Genomic DNA, 13,810 nt, shown 5'->3' with positions numbered 1-13,810 from the left:
TATTAAGTCATTTATAGTATTATTATATCTTTCTTAGTCATTGCAAATCAGCACAGATTTAACATGTGATGTATATAGAAGCCCTCTTCTAAATGAATATTTTACATAAAGCCGACAAAAAACTCCTTTAATAACCAGCCGTTTTGATCCCTTGACAGTTCTCTTGAAATTTTAGAACTTCTTAATTTGCTTCATTCGTGTTCTTTCTCCATTGCTTCAATCCCCTCTTGAATGATTTGCCATGGCTCAGCAGGGATGGAGGTTAGGTTTATATCCCTTGTTTATATTTTTAAATGTTTTTATTTTAAGATCAAAATTTATAAAAAAAAATATGTCCAAATTAGATATAAGTATACAATTTTCCTAAGTTATTAACAAATTTATATCTCAGTATATTTTTCGACTCTTTACATCTATTTTTTAGATTAAAAAATCATTTCAAACCTTTGAATTAAGTATATATATAGTTATGAAATTTGGTAAAATTAATCTAACTCAAGATTTATGTCAATAGGCATTAATTAAAATAACGGCTTTTCAAAATACTTTTTTTAATATATATATATAAAGTAAAACCAGGTACGCTTCGGAGTTGTAACCAAGTCGAGTTCCTACCCACCGTGAAGGCTGCAACCAGAGTTATGTCAACTTAATTGTCATAACTCTTTCTCACAGTCATCGTCTCCCATTGCTTCCACACTTCTTAAGCAACGCGTCTGTGTTTGGATGGGAGGTGGTTTTAGTTCTTTTTGGATAAAAAGTATGTTGTTTTAGCTTTTAAAGATGTGGTGTGTGCTTAAAGGTGTGTGCTTAAAGAGTATTATACCTTTAAAAAAGCCACCACACCTTCCTTCACGCCTTTGATGTGCAGAGCAATAATCACCACCACCTTATTTAACGCTCTCCCAACTCTCTTAGCCTCCATAAAGAATCTTTCTTTTTTCATGAAAACAAAATGGACCGTAATGGAAGAGACGACACCAAGGTAGAGAATGGTTATGATTTGGAGGATGATCATGGTCACAGAAAGAAGGACAAGAAAGAGGAACAAGAAGAAGAGTTGTCAGTGGAAAGAATATTTGAGAACCAAGAAGTGCCATCATGGAGGAATCAGCTGACACTGAGGGCCTTTGTGGTGAGCTTGGTGTTGAGCATTTTGTTCACCGTCATAGTAACGAAGCTCAATCTTACAACTGGTATCATACCTTCCCTCAATATCTCTGCTGGCCTTCTGGCGTTCTTTTTTATCAAGACCTGGACAAAGTTTCTTGAAAAGTCTGGCCTTTTGAAGCAGCCCTTTACGAGGCAAGAGAACACTGTTATCCAGACTTGTGTGGTTGCATCCTCTGGCATTGCCTTTAGTGGTATACTTTCTGTACTTCTTACTGCCATTAATTTTCATTTCATCTCTCTTACTTTTTGGGTTGAGAAGATATGCAGGCTTCTTCGATCAAGATATTAAAATTTCTATGCATTTGGTTTTGTTCCTGTTCTTAAAGGTTGGAAACTTACAGTAGTTACTAAAGCTCAATGTCAAGATTTGCTTCTTCTAATTGCTATATTACATGATAAGGCAACCCTTTTTTTTTCTCTCTGGATCCCTTTTATCTCAGTTGTGAGTAGATTTACATGATCCTTGAAGACAAGAATTAATTCCTTACTGCCTAAAGTGTTTGGGAGGCAAATCAAGATTGAGGTTTTATGACTATCAGTTCTGCTATTGCTTCAGCCACTTGTGAAATTTTGCTAAACTAATCAACACTTGAACTTGCTGTTTGAGACATGAACAAATATACTTTAGTAAAAAAGTTTAATTAAATGGTCTGTAAATTTTCTTTACTAGCTTTTCCCTGTCTCGTGGAGTGTGATAATGGTGGCGTTTTGTTTTTCTATTCAATTCATATGAGCTGGATATGGATGATTCGCTAACTTCAAAGTTAGACAAGTCTTGTAAGAATATTCTGATTAGCGGAAAAAGAAGTCTTCCCCATTAGCGAGAAAAGAAAATATGAATAATTAATTTGTTTGTACTGTTAATCCATCATGTAAAATTAATTTGAATACACTACATTTCCAGCTTTTCATCCAAGCGGTTTCGAAACTGAAATTGTTGTAACGAAAGAAATAATTTGTGATAATGCTCAAGATGAAATTAAGCTTGTTGATTTTTTGTACTAATAGTTTCCATTCTATAATTTGTTTCTTCGTTTCCTTACAATAGGAGGCTTTGGGAGTTACCTGTTTGGAATGAGTGAAACCGTGGCCCAACAATCAACGGAAGATAGTGATGCCTTTAAGAACCCATCTCTGTCATGGATGATTGGCTTTCTGTTTGTTGTTAGCTTTCTTGGACTCTTTTCAGTGGTGCCTCTTCGAAAGGTATACTTCACAACCTATATCACCATAGAAAACTTATGATGCGAGATAATAAATAATAAAAATAAAAATAAAAAAAGAAAGTTTTTAGAGAAAAAGTCGAGAAGAGAAAGCAAAGAAAAAAGATTTGAGATATGCAAAATTTGCAATATTTCCATTAATCATCAAAAACTCTTTAACATTTAGAAACGTAGGTTATAAATATTAAAACTCTAACTAGAATATGGTCCACTAAATAAAATACCTAACAATAATTAAATCAAACCCAACAAATAAAGCCAAATTGATAAACCTCAACTAGAAGTTCATATAAATTAAACCAAAAAACATAAGTTAAAGCTCAATCTCTCAATTGTTTGGGCTATCCTCCATCGTCTATGATCATATGCGTGCATAAATAATATTCTAGGTTCGGTGTCCCCACCAATTCTCCCGGGGTTGGAAGAACTCGACCTCATCGAGTATAGGTCAAGGCGACTCCGATAACACTCTCAAAGATAAGGATCAGGTTGTTGTGATGTCTATCTGATAATCCAAGTATAGTCTGAATCTGGTCGTCAGGCCCATATACTGAGATTTGCTGAAGTTCACCATCCCTGGTAAAAACAACTTGTGCATTCAAAGTAGCATTAATATGTTCCTTTTGTGGCAAAGATATGGATAATAAGGTAGGGGTATCAAAAAAAGCATCAAGGATAGGTTGTATTTTATAAATACTGAGGTCTTTCATGGTAAAAGTAGAGCTAATATCAAAGTTTAATGGCAATTTAATAACATAATTATTTGATTGAATCATTTGCAACACTTTGAATGGTCTAGCACTACTTACTTGCAATTTATGATCGGTTTTCAAAGGACACCGTTCAAGTCTAATCTGTATTATGAAATAATCTCCAACATTAAGTGCATCATGATACTTAAGTAAATCAGCTCGAAATTTGTATTGTTCATTACTTGCTTGAATTTGTTTCATGATCTCAATATGTAAATTATGAACCCTACATGGTAATGAATCAGCTGATTTAGACATCCTATCGTGAGGAGATATGGGAAGGTGTTCTATAGGCTTCTCATGTTTGTAACTATGAACACTACATGATTGAGGGTGTGGAATGAGACAAACATTGTTTGAAACCTGTGTAGACATGGTATGGACATAATAACGTAAACTAGGATTATCTTCATCTTCCTCATCACGTGCCTGAGGTAAGGGGTCAAGAAGTTCAACATGTTGCTCTAAACTTATGATGTGCTAGACACCAAACATGTGGGGTGAGGAATCAAGTAATTTAGGAGGACTAATATCATGAGACTCTTCTAAAACCATACTTATCTCTATAGGCGATTCCACTGAAGAGTTCCCTAAAACTTCCTCTACCATTAAAGCAGACATATAAACTTTTTCTTAACCTCATTCTCAAGCTCATGTGGACTCATTGTGTTAGGTCCCTCTTCTTACACATCCTCGTCATCTAGGTCACTAAAATCCTCAAGATTGGGCTCATACACTTCAACACTATAATATTTCTCTTTACCTATATCCTTATGTTTTTGGATAACTAAGGGTGTAGACGTGCAATCTAAAAAGATATGACCAAAACCTAAACAATTAGTACACTTAACCTTTGAACTCACCTCAAACACTTCAATGACAACTCGTTTGCCCTTATCTTTCTTATAAAGTTGGGTGCTACTAAGATTAGGTCTGTGGGGTAGAGCACTTAACAAAGAATCACTACTTCTGAACTGGAACCTAGTAGGGATACTATAAGAGCCCTGACGATTCATCCACTGATTCTTCGTGACCAACTTGTAATCTTGAACTAAGGTATAAGCTTGGTTAAGGGTAAATACACATTGAAATACCACTTCTTATCTAAGATCATCATTTAAGCCTTTACAAAATCTACGCAAAGTCATGGCTTCATTCTCTCTTATGGCACATCTAATCATGTAATCGTTAAACTGCGTTATATACTCATTGATAGACTTATTCCCTTGTCTTAGATTGTTCCATTGCTCTAAGAGTTTAATCCTATAAGAATGGGGTAGGTACTTCTCCTGAAGCTTTTGTTTCATTTTGATCCAATCAATTATAGGAGGTTTACCTCTCATCTCTAAACAATCATCAACATCTCTCCAATAAATTTTGGCTTTATCAATGAGCATCATCTTAGTGAATCTAACTTTTATATCATCAGACAAGTTATGTCACTCAAAGAATCTATCCATATCACGAATCCACATATCAAATATCCAAGGGTCATGATGACCGTCAAAAGTGGGGGTTTCTATTTTGTTAGGACTCAAAACTCTCTCATCAAAGTCATCGTGTTTAGAGTAACCTAAATGATAGTCATAATGGTGGCGCTCAGAGTGAACTTGTCCATAATGATTATTCTTGTGATATTTATTGGTCTTTGAGTGTCTTATTCGAAAAATCTCTTGGAGCTCAATTCTTTTAAACATGTTGATCACCTAAGTTTGCAGTTCCCTTTAAATGGTTGTAAGAGTATCACTATAGGTTGAGTCTAAAGTAAGTATAAACTTAAGCTTGGACACTAGATGATCATGACACAAATGCATGCAACACTAACTTATAAATGAAATTGAGATCACAAATGGTTCTTGCATGTAAAATCACAATACAAAAATAAAGCTATTTTTTAATCTTTTTTTTTCATAAATATGGAGATTAATCAAAAACAAATTACACTAATAAAATTGCAAGCATTTAATACTAGATTCTTAAGTGGAAATGATTAATCAAACACGATGTCATAAGTAAGAACTCATAATTATCAAATAGAATAAGATATTAGTTATCACTGATGAAAGAGGTTGATGAACAAAAGTTAATAATTAAAAATACTAGGTGAGATTTTTTTTTATGATTTTTTTTTACATTAAAGTAATATTAATGATAACTTTAAATGAAAATTGCAAAACCAGAAAAGGTAAAATTCAATAAATCAAAAGCTAGACTGATTCACTAACTATATTTGAGGGAGGGAGCTGGAACTTGTTGTCGCTAACGTGGAAGACTGGATGACATGGCGGAGTATGCTGACATGGCATTAAAAGATTGCGTGGCGGCTGACATGGCAGGATAAGCTTAAGTGGCGGATGGGGCAGATGCTGCTTCAGAGTGCTGACGTGTCATGTGACGTGGTGATGGCGTGGCAGGGTGAATTATTTTGTGTTAAGAGCTTTTGTTTCCTTCTTCCTTGCTTTTTGTAATTTGTTGCCACTACTGACGGTGACGACGGCGCAAGAGAAGTGGATCTGTGATTCTGCTTGGGACCGGCGGTGCGAGGAAAGGGGTTATGGTGTCGCTGCTGAAGGCGATGGCACTGTGGACGGTGGCAAATAGAGATCTGTTGCGTTGCCTTTGCTGCGGTGAACCACCAGTGGGTGATGGTTGTGGTGGGTGGGTGGCTACTTCTGGTGGTCTATGCTGCTGATTTGGTTGCTGAAGCTGAAAGTTTGTTGTGGAGGCACCGCTGCAAATGATTTCGCTGTAATCCGTCGGTGGCGTGGGGAATCTCCTTCTGTAGGAGAATCTGTCGTCGTTGGTCTTGGTATGACCGGCATTGAGGCAGAGTTTCCGATCGGCGTTGATGAATAATGAACGCTGAACAGTGAAATTTTTGGATGATGAACAGTGACAATTTTGATTTCGGCAGCTGTTTGCTGTGGACAAGATGAACATTGTTTCCCTCTTTTTTTTTTTCAATCAGAACAGTAGGTTTTTTTTTTAACAGTGAACAATTTTCAACTTTTTTTTAGATCAAACCGGATCTAGAGTTTAGCATAAACATTGTGGATCGTTTAATTGTAAGAACAATTAAAAATCATGCTCTGATACCAAATTTGATGCGGGAAAATAAATAATAAAAATTAAAGCAAGAAAAGAAAAAAACTTTTAGAGAAAAAGCCGAGAAGAGAAAGCAAAGAAAGAAAAGAAAGGGGATTGAAGATATGCAAAATCTGCAATATTTTCATTAATCATCAAAAACTCTTTAACATCTAGAAACGTAGGGTATAAATACTAAAACCCTAACTAGAACAAGCGATTAGAATTATGACCCACTAAATAAAATACCCAACAATAACTTAATCAAACCCAACAAATAAAGCTAAATTGATAAATCTCAACTAAAAGTTCATATAAATTAAACAAAAAAAACATAAGTTAAAGCTCAATCTCTCAATTATTTGGGCTATCCTTCATTTATGATCATACACGTGCATAAATAATATTTTAGGTTCGGTGTCCCCACCAACTTCTCTCTGCACTTTGCGTTCTTGTTGAATGTATTGATTTTGCCAAAATCTAATCCTCATTGTTATTTCCAGGTCATGATTATAGACTTCAAATTGACATATCCAAGTGGCACCGCAACAGCTTTTCTCATCAACAGCTTCCACACTCCTGCAGGAGCCAAGCTAGCAAAGTAAGGCATTATCAGACCTCATGCACATATAGTTGGATGATCATTCGGCATGTAAAAGTATCAAACAACTTCTTTTTTTACTACCGTTTCAGAAAACAAGTGAAAGCGTTGGGCAAGTTCTTATCATTCAGCTTCTTGTGGGGTTTCTTTCAGTGGTTCTACACTGCAGGAGATGGTTGTGGATTTGCTCAGTTCCCCTCACTCGGGCTTAAAGCACATGAAAACAAGTAAAAGCATTACTCAATCTTCCAAAATCCTCTCTTCTTGTTGAATGTAGTTCCATTTATTATGGCATTCTGTTTCAAATTCGTTGTGGTATCTTTGACTAATAATGTTCTTGTTACATGTACAGATTTTTCTTTGATTTCTCAGCAACATATGTAGGAGTTGGAATGATTTGCCCATATATCACAAACATATCAGTATTGCTTGGAGGAATTCTTTCCTGGGGTCTCATGTGGCCTCTCATAGATACAAAAAAGGGTGACTGGTTTCCAGCAGACCTCAAACCAGGCAGCTTACATGGCCTCCAAGGTTACAAGGTAAGTTTTCTAACAAGGTTAAGGTGACAAGAATGCTATTCTTGAAGCCTTTTCATTCATAACATGTCTTATGCAATGAACTCAGGTATTTATTGCCATTGCCTTGATCTTGGGTGACGGTCTGTACAACTTCTTCAAGGTGCTAAGCCGAACACTCACGGCCTTGTTTTTTCAACTTCAAAGGAGAGATGCAACTGGTGTCCTCCCTATTGCAGACCGTTCCTCTCCCGAGACCTCCAGGATCTCATACAATGATCAACGCCGCACCCAACTCTTTCTCAAAGATCAAATTCCAACATGGTTTGCTGTTGCAGGCTATGTCGCAATAGCTGCTATCTCTACAGCCACGCTACCGCATGTATTTCCGGAACTAAAATGGTATTACATATTGGTTATCTACATCTTTGCCCCAGCCCTTGCATTCTGTAATGCTTATGGTTGTGGACTCACTGACTGGTCCCTTGCTTCCACCTATGGGAAGCTTGCAATTTTTGCAATTGGAGCATGGGCTGGTGCCTCTCATGGTGGAGTTCTTGCAGGACTAGCGGCCTGTGGAGTCATGATGAATATCGTCTCCACAGCCTCCGACCTCTCTCAAGATTTCAAGACTGGTTATCTAACCCTTTCTTCACCACGGTCCATGTTTGTGAGCCAACTAATTGGCACTGCAATGGGTTGCATTATTTCACCTTGTGTCTTTTGGCTTTTTTTCAAGGCCTTCAAGGATCTTGGGACTCCTGGAAGTCAATACCCTGCTCCTAATGCTACTGTATATCGAAACATGGCTATATTGGGGGTAGAAGGATTCTCGTCTCTGCCAAAGAATTGCCTCTATCTTTGTTATGGGTTCTTCGGTGCAGCTATTCTGATAAATTTGATCAAGGATGCTTTGGGTAAGAAATGGGCCAGGTTCATTCCCAATCCAATGGCGATGGCTATACCGTTCTATATTGGCCCATACTTTGCCATCGACATGTGTGTGGGAAGCTTGATTCTATTTATCTGGGAAAAGATTGACAAGGCAAAGGCAGATGCTTTTGGGCCAGCAGTGGCTTCTGGTTTGATTTGCGGGGATGGGATATGGACTTTGCCTAGTGCGATACTTGCTCTAGGAGGAGTAAAACCTCCCATTTGCATGAAGTTTTTGTCAAGGGGAACAAATGCTAAGGTCGATGCGTTCTTAGGGTCATGAAGTTGAAGTTCAGATCAACTTGAATAGAAACTGTGAAGTAAAGCTGAATTGCTTCACAGACTAAGGTTATCAAGTTTACATGTGAAGTTCGACTCAAAAAAGCTGTGGATATTCACCTGCTATTTTGTGGAGCCAACAACTATTTTCTCTATAATATATGAATTATGAGAAATAAATTTATCTTCAATAATGGACTTGTGATTTTTAAAAATAATTTTCTCTTGATTTTATATTGTTTCTCAAATTGATTCAAGTTTAAAAAAGATTTTTTTATGACTACTAAAATTAATTTAATTATAAGACCCGAAAATATTATAGGTTAATTTAACAATACTAAATCAAGACTTTAAGTATAAGTATGATGTATTTAGTTTTTTTATTTTTGATGTTTTTTTATAATCTATTTTTATTGGTTTTTTATTTTTATTGGCTGCTTTATGCTTTTGTATTATTTATTTTCTTTTTTTTTAATTTTGTTTTTGGTTATTTTTAAAATTTTTAAAAAAATATATTTAAAAAAAAAATTGAGGTTTCAAGGATGAACGCAGACAACGTAACAAAAGCATCAACTTCAACACGCGTTCTGAAAAAGCGAAGAGAAATCAAGGGTATGTTTTTGTCAACAAAGTGCTTGTATTTTATATGCATAAGACTACGTACATTAATTTTCCAGACTAACCATTTAATTTGTAAAGGATCATAAACGGGCAGTTATATTAGTAAAGGCCACGTGGAGAAGAAAAGGATCATTAATTTGCATGGTGTTTTTATTTTTTTATTCTAGTTATCAAACTTTATCAATTTTAACTTCTTTAATTTGTGTTGATCGGTGATTTGGCTTAATAACTTATTTCGTGCTACTTTTTTTAATTAAGGTCTCGGTGGTCTTAAGAAAAAAAAAAAAAACACTCACCTCTTTATTTTTTAGGCTTAGGATTTTGTCAAATATTATTTTTTATCTATTTAGTCTGAACATTATACATGTTAGCCCAACACTTCATTATATTTATATTTTATTCTCTAAACTTGATGAGAGAGGAGATACAATTGTCCAGAAACAACAAAAGGAGAGAAAGACAATGGTTGTTCCAACACTATTATTAACAAAAGTAATTAAATTTAATGTCAAAATACTTTTCTTGATAAACAAAAGTATTATTGAGATGTTTTTTTGGACTTTCATATCAGAGTTGAAGAGCTTTTTGTTTTTAATTTGTTTTTGAATCAATTTAGATCTTTTAAGATGGGAAATTAATTTTTTGAGGTTATACTAATAAGATTTTTCTTTAGCTAGCATTAAAACCTCTTAACTAGATTATTCCATGTTGGATTTTATTACAAACAATATGAATAGTGCGTCTCCTACATCAGTGTGTTATATTTAACAAAAATAATAATAATTTTTGTTAGATATGAATCCTAAAATTTAAAATAAAAAAAATCAACAAATAAAATATTCTTCCTTAACTGCGAGTTTAATTATTGGGGTTTTTTTATTCTCCAATATTGTGCAAGAATCCTAGCTAGTAAATATTATAGAAATTAAGTTGAACAGTCGAAGGTTTGGTACAGCTATGATTTTTCGTTGGCTGCGGTGGCCATGGACAAATATAGCAAGCACCTCAATTTCCATTTTGCAGGCTTTGAATTCTAGATTTCTGGCTGGACCATCTCATCTTCTTTCCCCCATGTATCAAGTCAAAAGATACCTTTTATTATCAAAAAAAAAAAAAGATACCTTTTATTAAGATCATGTTTAGTCTATTCTTATATTATTTTTCATACTTTACGGTAGTCTTTGCAAAAATTAAAGATTTAGGGTTTATTTTTTATTATATACATCAAGACCTATTTAATTTAATGCAGAAATAACTGATTTGTTTTTTCTAAACATAGAAGAGTAAGAGTAGAGAAGAAGTTCTCGAGAGTTGTTGTGGTAAGATAGCCCTTTTCTTTAGTTAGAGATAATAATATATAATCTATTTTGATAGAAAAATCTAGGTCACTTTGATTTTATTTTTAATGATTAAAATCTCTTTTGACATAGTCAGTGGATAGTTATAATTCTTTACGTAGATTTTTCTTTCTTTCAAAAAATAGATAGCTAATAGTAATTCAATTAAAACATTCTAGTAGATGGTTTAGTGGTAAAATCTTGAGACTAAAGAGTTTGTTTTCCCTGTAATTTCAGGTTTGAGTCATGTGGTTGCTAATATAATAGTCACGGGAGACTTACATGGTCATTAACTTCAGGGCCCGTGAAATTAATCGAGGTACGCGCAACCTGACTCGAAGATCCATATCATTAATAATAAAAAAAAAAACATTTGAGGTGGTGGAACAATGAAACTTTTGAAGCAATCCCTTACTAGGGAAGATGACACTGTTATCAAGACTTGGACAAAGTTTCTTGAAAAGTCTGGCCTTTTGAAGCAACCCTATATTACTACTGGGCAAGAGAACTCTATAAAATAGAAACTCCTTTTCTAAAAAAAAAAAATGTTTCTACGTCAATTTAGATTTTTTTTTCTTAGAATTTTGTCAAATTATATTTTTTATCTTTTTAGTTTCGAACATTATACAATTTAGTCCAACATTTTATTATATTCACATTTTAATTCTTAAACTTGAGAAGAGAGAGAAAATTATATATAAAAAAAAATCGATTGTTTCAATTTTGATTGACAAAAATAATCAAACTTGATGTAAAAGTATTCCAGGAGTGTTGTTGAGTGTTTTTGGGCTTCAACATTACCTAAAAAAGCATATAAGGGTTGAGAGAGTTTTTTTTATTTTCGGTTAAATTTTATATTTTTAAACCAATTAAGATATTTTTTGAGTTGAAAAATTAGTTTTTTTTTTATGTTATAAGAATGTTTTTTAGAGTGTTTTTAGGTGGAAGAAGGTTAAAAATTGTGTTGTTTGGCTAAACATTTAGACAACCTAATTTTTTGGTCACCTCTATAAATTAAAATTTAGACTTATAGACAACATATAATCTCCTTTTTAATGTGAAAAAAAATATTCAAGCCCTAGACGTGTGGGCTTGGGCCGGCAAACCCACCCGCCTAGTTTTATTTTTAAAGGTCTAGTTCCATGCTTTTTGTCTTATTTTTAGAGGTATAATTCCACGTAATTCACTTGTTTTTTTAATAGTTTTTCAGCAATATTTAATTTTAAAAAAAAAATTAAATAATTCAAAATATAATATATATAATTTCTTTTAAATTCTTTGATTTATTGAGTTTTTTTTATATATTATCTTATTAGATTCCAATAGATTTTTGCATTGTTCTAAGAACAATCATTATTTTTTGACAATCCATTATAATCATTTTTTTTAGTTGCTTTACTATTATCATCAATTTTTATTATCATATAATTAAATAAAAAATAATTTTAGAAAAAAAACTTAATAAAATCAATCAGGATAATGCCCCGGTCAAGAGTTTGAGATTGATTTGTCACCACCCTCATATTGAAAAAAACAAGAATGTCATCTTAAATTATTTTTGTTAAGTCAAGCTATGTTTTTATTAATATTTTATGGTTGATTTTTTTTAAAATGTGTCGAGTTGATGAGGTCACATTAATCAATCCTAACATGGTTTAATTTAAACCCAAGTTAAACAAGAATTCAGGTCAAAAGATTTTAAAGTTGACCAACGGAGCCGTGTTTAATTTTGTTAACATTAAAATCTTTTTTTAATATTTATTAACATGTATAATCACCAATTTATTTTATCAAACATATACATCAGATTGTGAGTTAAGGATTGATATTTTTATTTAGTTAGCATTAAAACCTCTTATCCAAATTAGGCCCAATTGGATACTAAAACGTTTGATTTCCTAATTATTATTTTCTTTCAAATATGAGGAATATTCTCATATCACCTTGCTTATATATTTATCAAAACTTTTTGTTTTTACAAACAATATTAAGGGTGGATGTCCTACATCAGTTTGTTATATTAAAAAAGATTAATAAATTTTCTTATATATATGAATACTAAAAATTAAACTCGAAAAATAAAAAAATAAAACATACTTCCATAACGGTGAGTTTAATTATTGGGGTTCTTGATTTGTCAATATTGTGCAAGAATCCCAGCAAGCAAATATTATAGAAATTAAGTTGAACAGTGAAGGTTAGTTGCAGCCATGATTTTTCGTCGGCTGCGATGACCATGAATACTACTACTAGTCTAAAGTAAATTATTGGGATTTTTAAAATCAATCTTTCCACCGTGGTTTTTTTTTTTTAAAAAAAAGAGGTTAAATCAAGACCTTCTCGTAAGTCAGAGAAAATATAACCTATCATGACAGAAATATCTAGAACATTGATTTTAATTTTAATAATATATTAAAATTTCTTTTCACTTAGTCAGTGGATGGTTATAATTTTTTTTAATTAGCAGTATTTGTTTTTCAAGTGTGTGTGTAAAAGGAAATTGAAACCATTAATTTTAAATTTTAAAATGAATTCATCTAATATGATGGGATATATATGTCATCTTATCCGAGAGGAAAAGCTTATTAAATAGCATGTACAAAATGAATGGAAGCCTGGTAATTATTATAAAGTTTTCGGTGCAAACCAATTGTTCAATAACATAAACAGATGTTGAAATTAAAATTTTTTTATTAACTTGGGTGTTCAGGTCAGCTTGCGCGCACCTCGACTAATTTTACGGGTCTTAAAGTTAATGACTATATAAAACTTCAATAGCCATCATATTAGCAACCATATGACTCGAACTTGAAATCACATGAAGAACAAATCTCTTAATTCTAAACTCTTACCAATAAACCACCTACTAGATATTTCTTGAAATTAATTTTCTTGCTATTAGGGGTTGTTGTCATGCTTTCCTTCTCTTCTAAATTCTACTATCAATTGTTGAAAACAATGATTGTTGACTGATTCATCCACTACATTGATTTCTTGAAATTAGGCAAAAAATTAAGATTATGTTTTGCTAATTTTCCAAGATTTATTTTCATTTTGGATTTTAAGATATTATCCTTAATGTTTGAGGCTTCTAATTCCATTATCTCGTATAGGTCAGTTTTCTAGCTTATTTAAAAACATTGTAAACTTTATAGAGAGGTTTTAGGTTCTTTGTATTTTAACCCTACTTCTCCCCTCTCTTTTTTTGTCCTTTTGGGCTTGCTATTGTCTTGTTTTTGCTCCTGCTTTGGATATTCAACACATACAACATACCCAAAAAATTCTGTAT

General features: G+C 33.1%; 1 protein-coding gene across 1 annotated transcript; it reads left to right on the top strand.

Annotated features, from left to right (window-relative positions):
• The first annotated feature begins 631 nt into the window (after window positions 1-631).
• Window positions 632-8,757, top strand: LOC133670971 (probable metal-nicotianamine transporter YSL5). The gene is made up of 6 exons (XM_062091576.1): window positions 632-1,364; window positions 2,222-2,379; window positions 6,736-6,833; window positions 6,926-7,060; window positions 7,186-7,375; window positions 7,461-8,757. The coding sequence occupies exons 1-6, from the start codon at window positions 956-958 to the stop codon at window positions 8,565-8,567; spliced, it is 2,097 nt and encodes a 698-aa protein (XP_061947560.1). The 5' UTR covers window positions 632-955; the 3' UTR covers window positions 8,568-8,757.
• The last annotated feature ends 5,053 nt before the right edge of the window (window positions 8,758-13,810 follow it).

The sequence above is a fragment of the Populus nigra genome, chromosome 13 (assembly GCF_951802175.1).
Source record: "Populus nigra chromosome 13, ddPopNigr1.1, whole genome shotgun sequence".
In the NCBI taxonomy this organism is placed as follows: Eukaryota; Viridiplantae; Streptophyta; class Magnoliopsida; order Malpighiales; family Salicaceae; genus Populus; species Populus nigra.
Note: the sequence above shows the minus strand (reverse complement) of the source record. Positions and strands in the feature narration are given on the sequence as shown.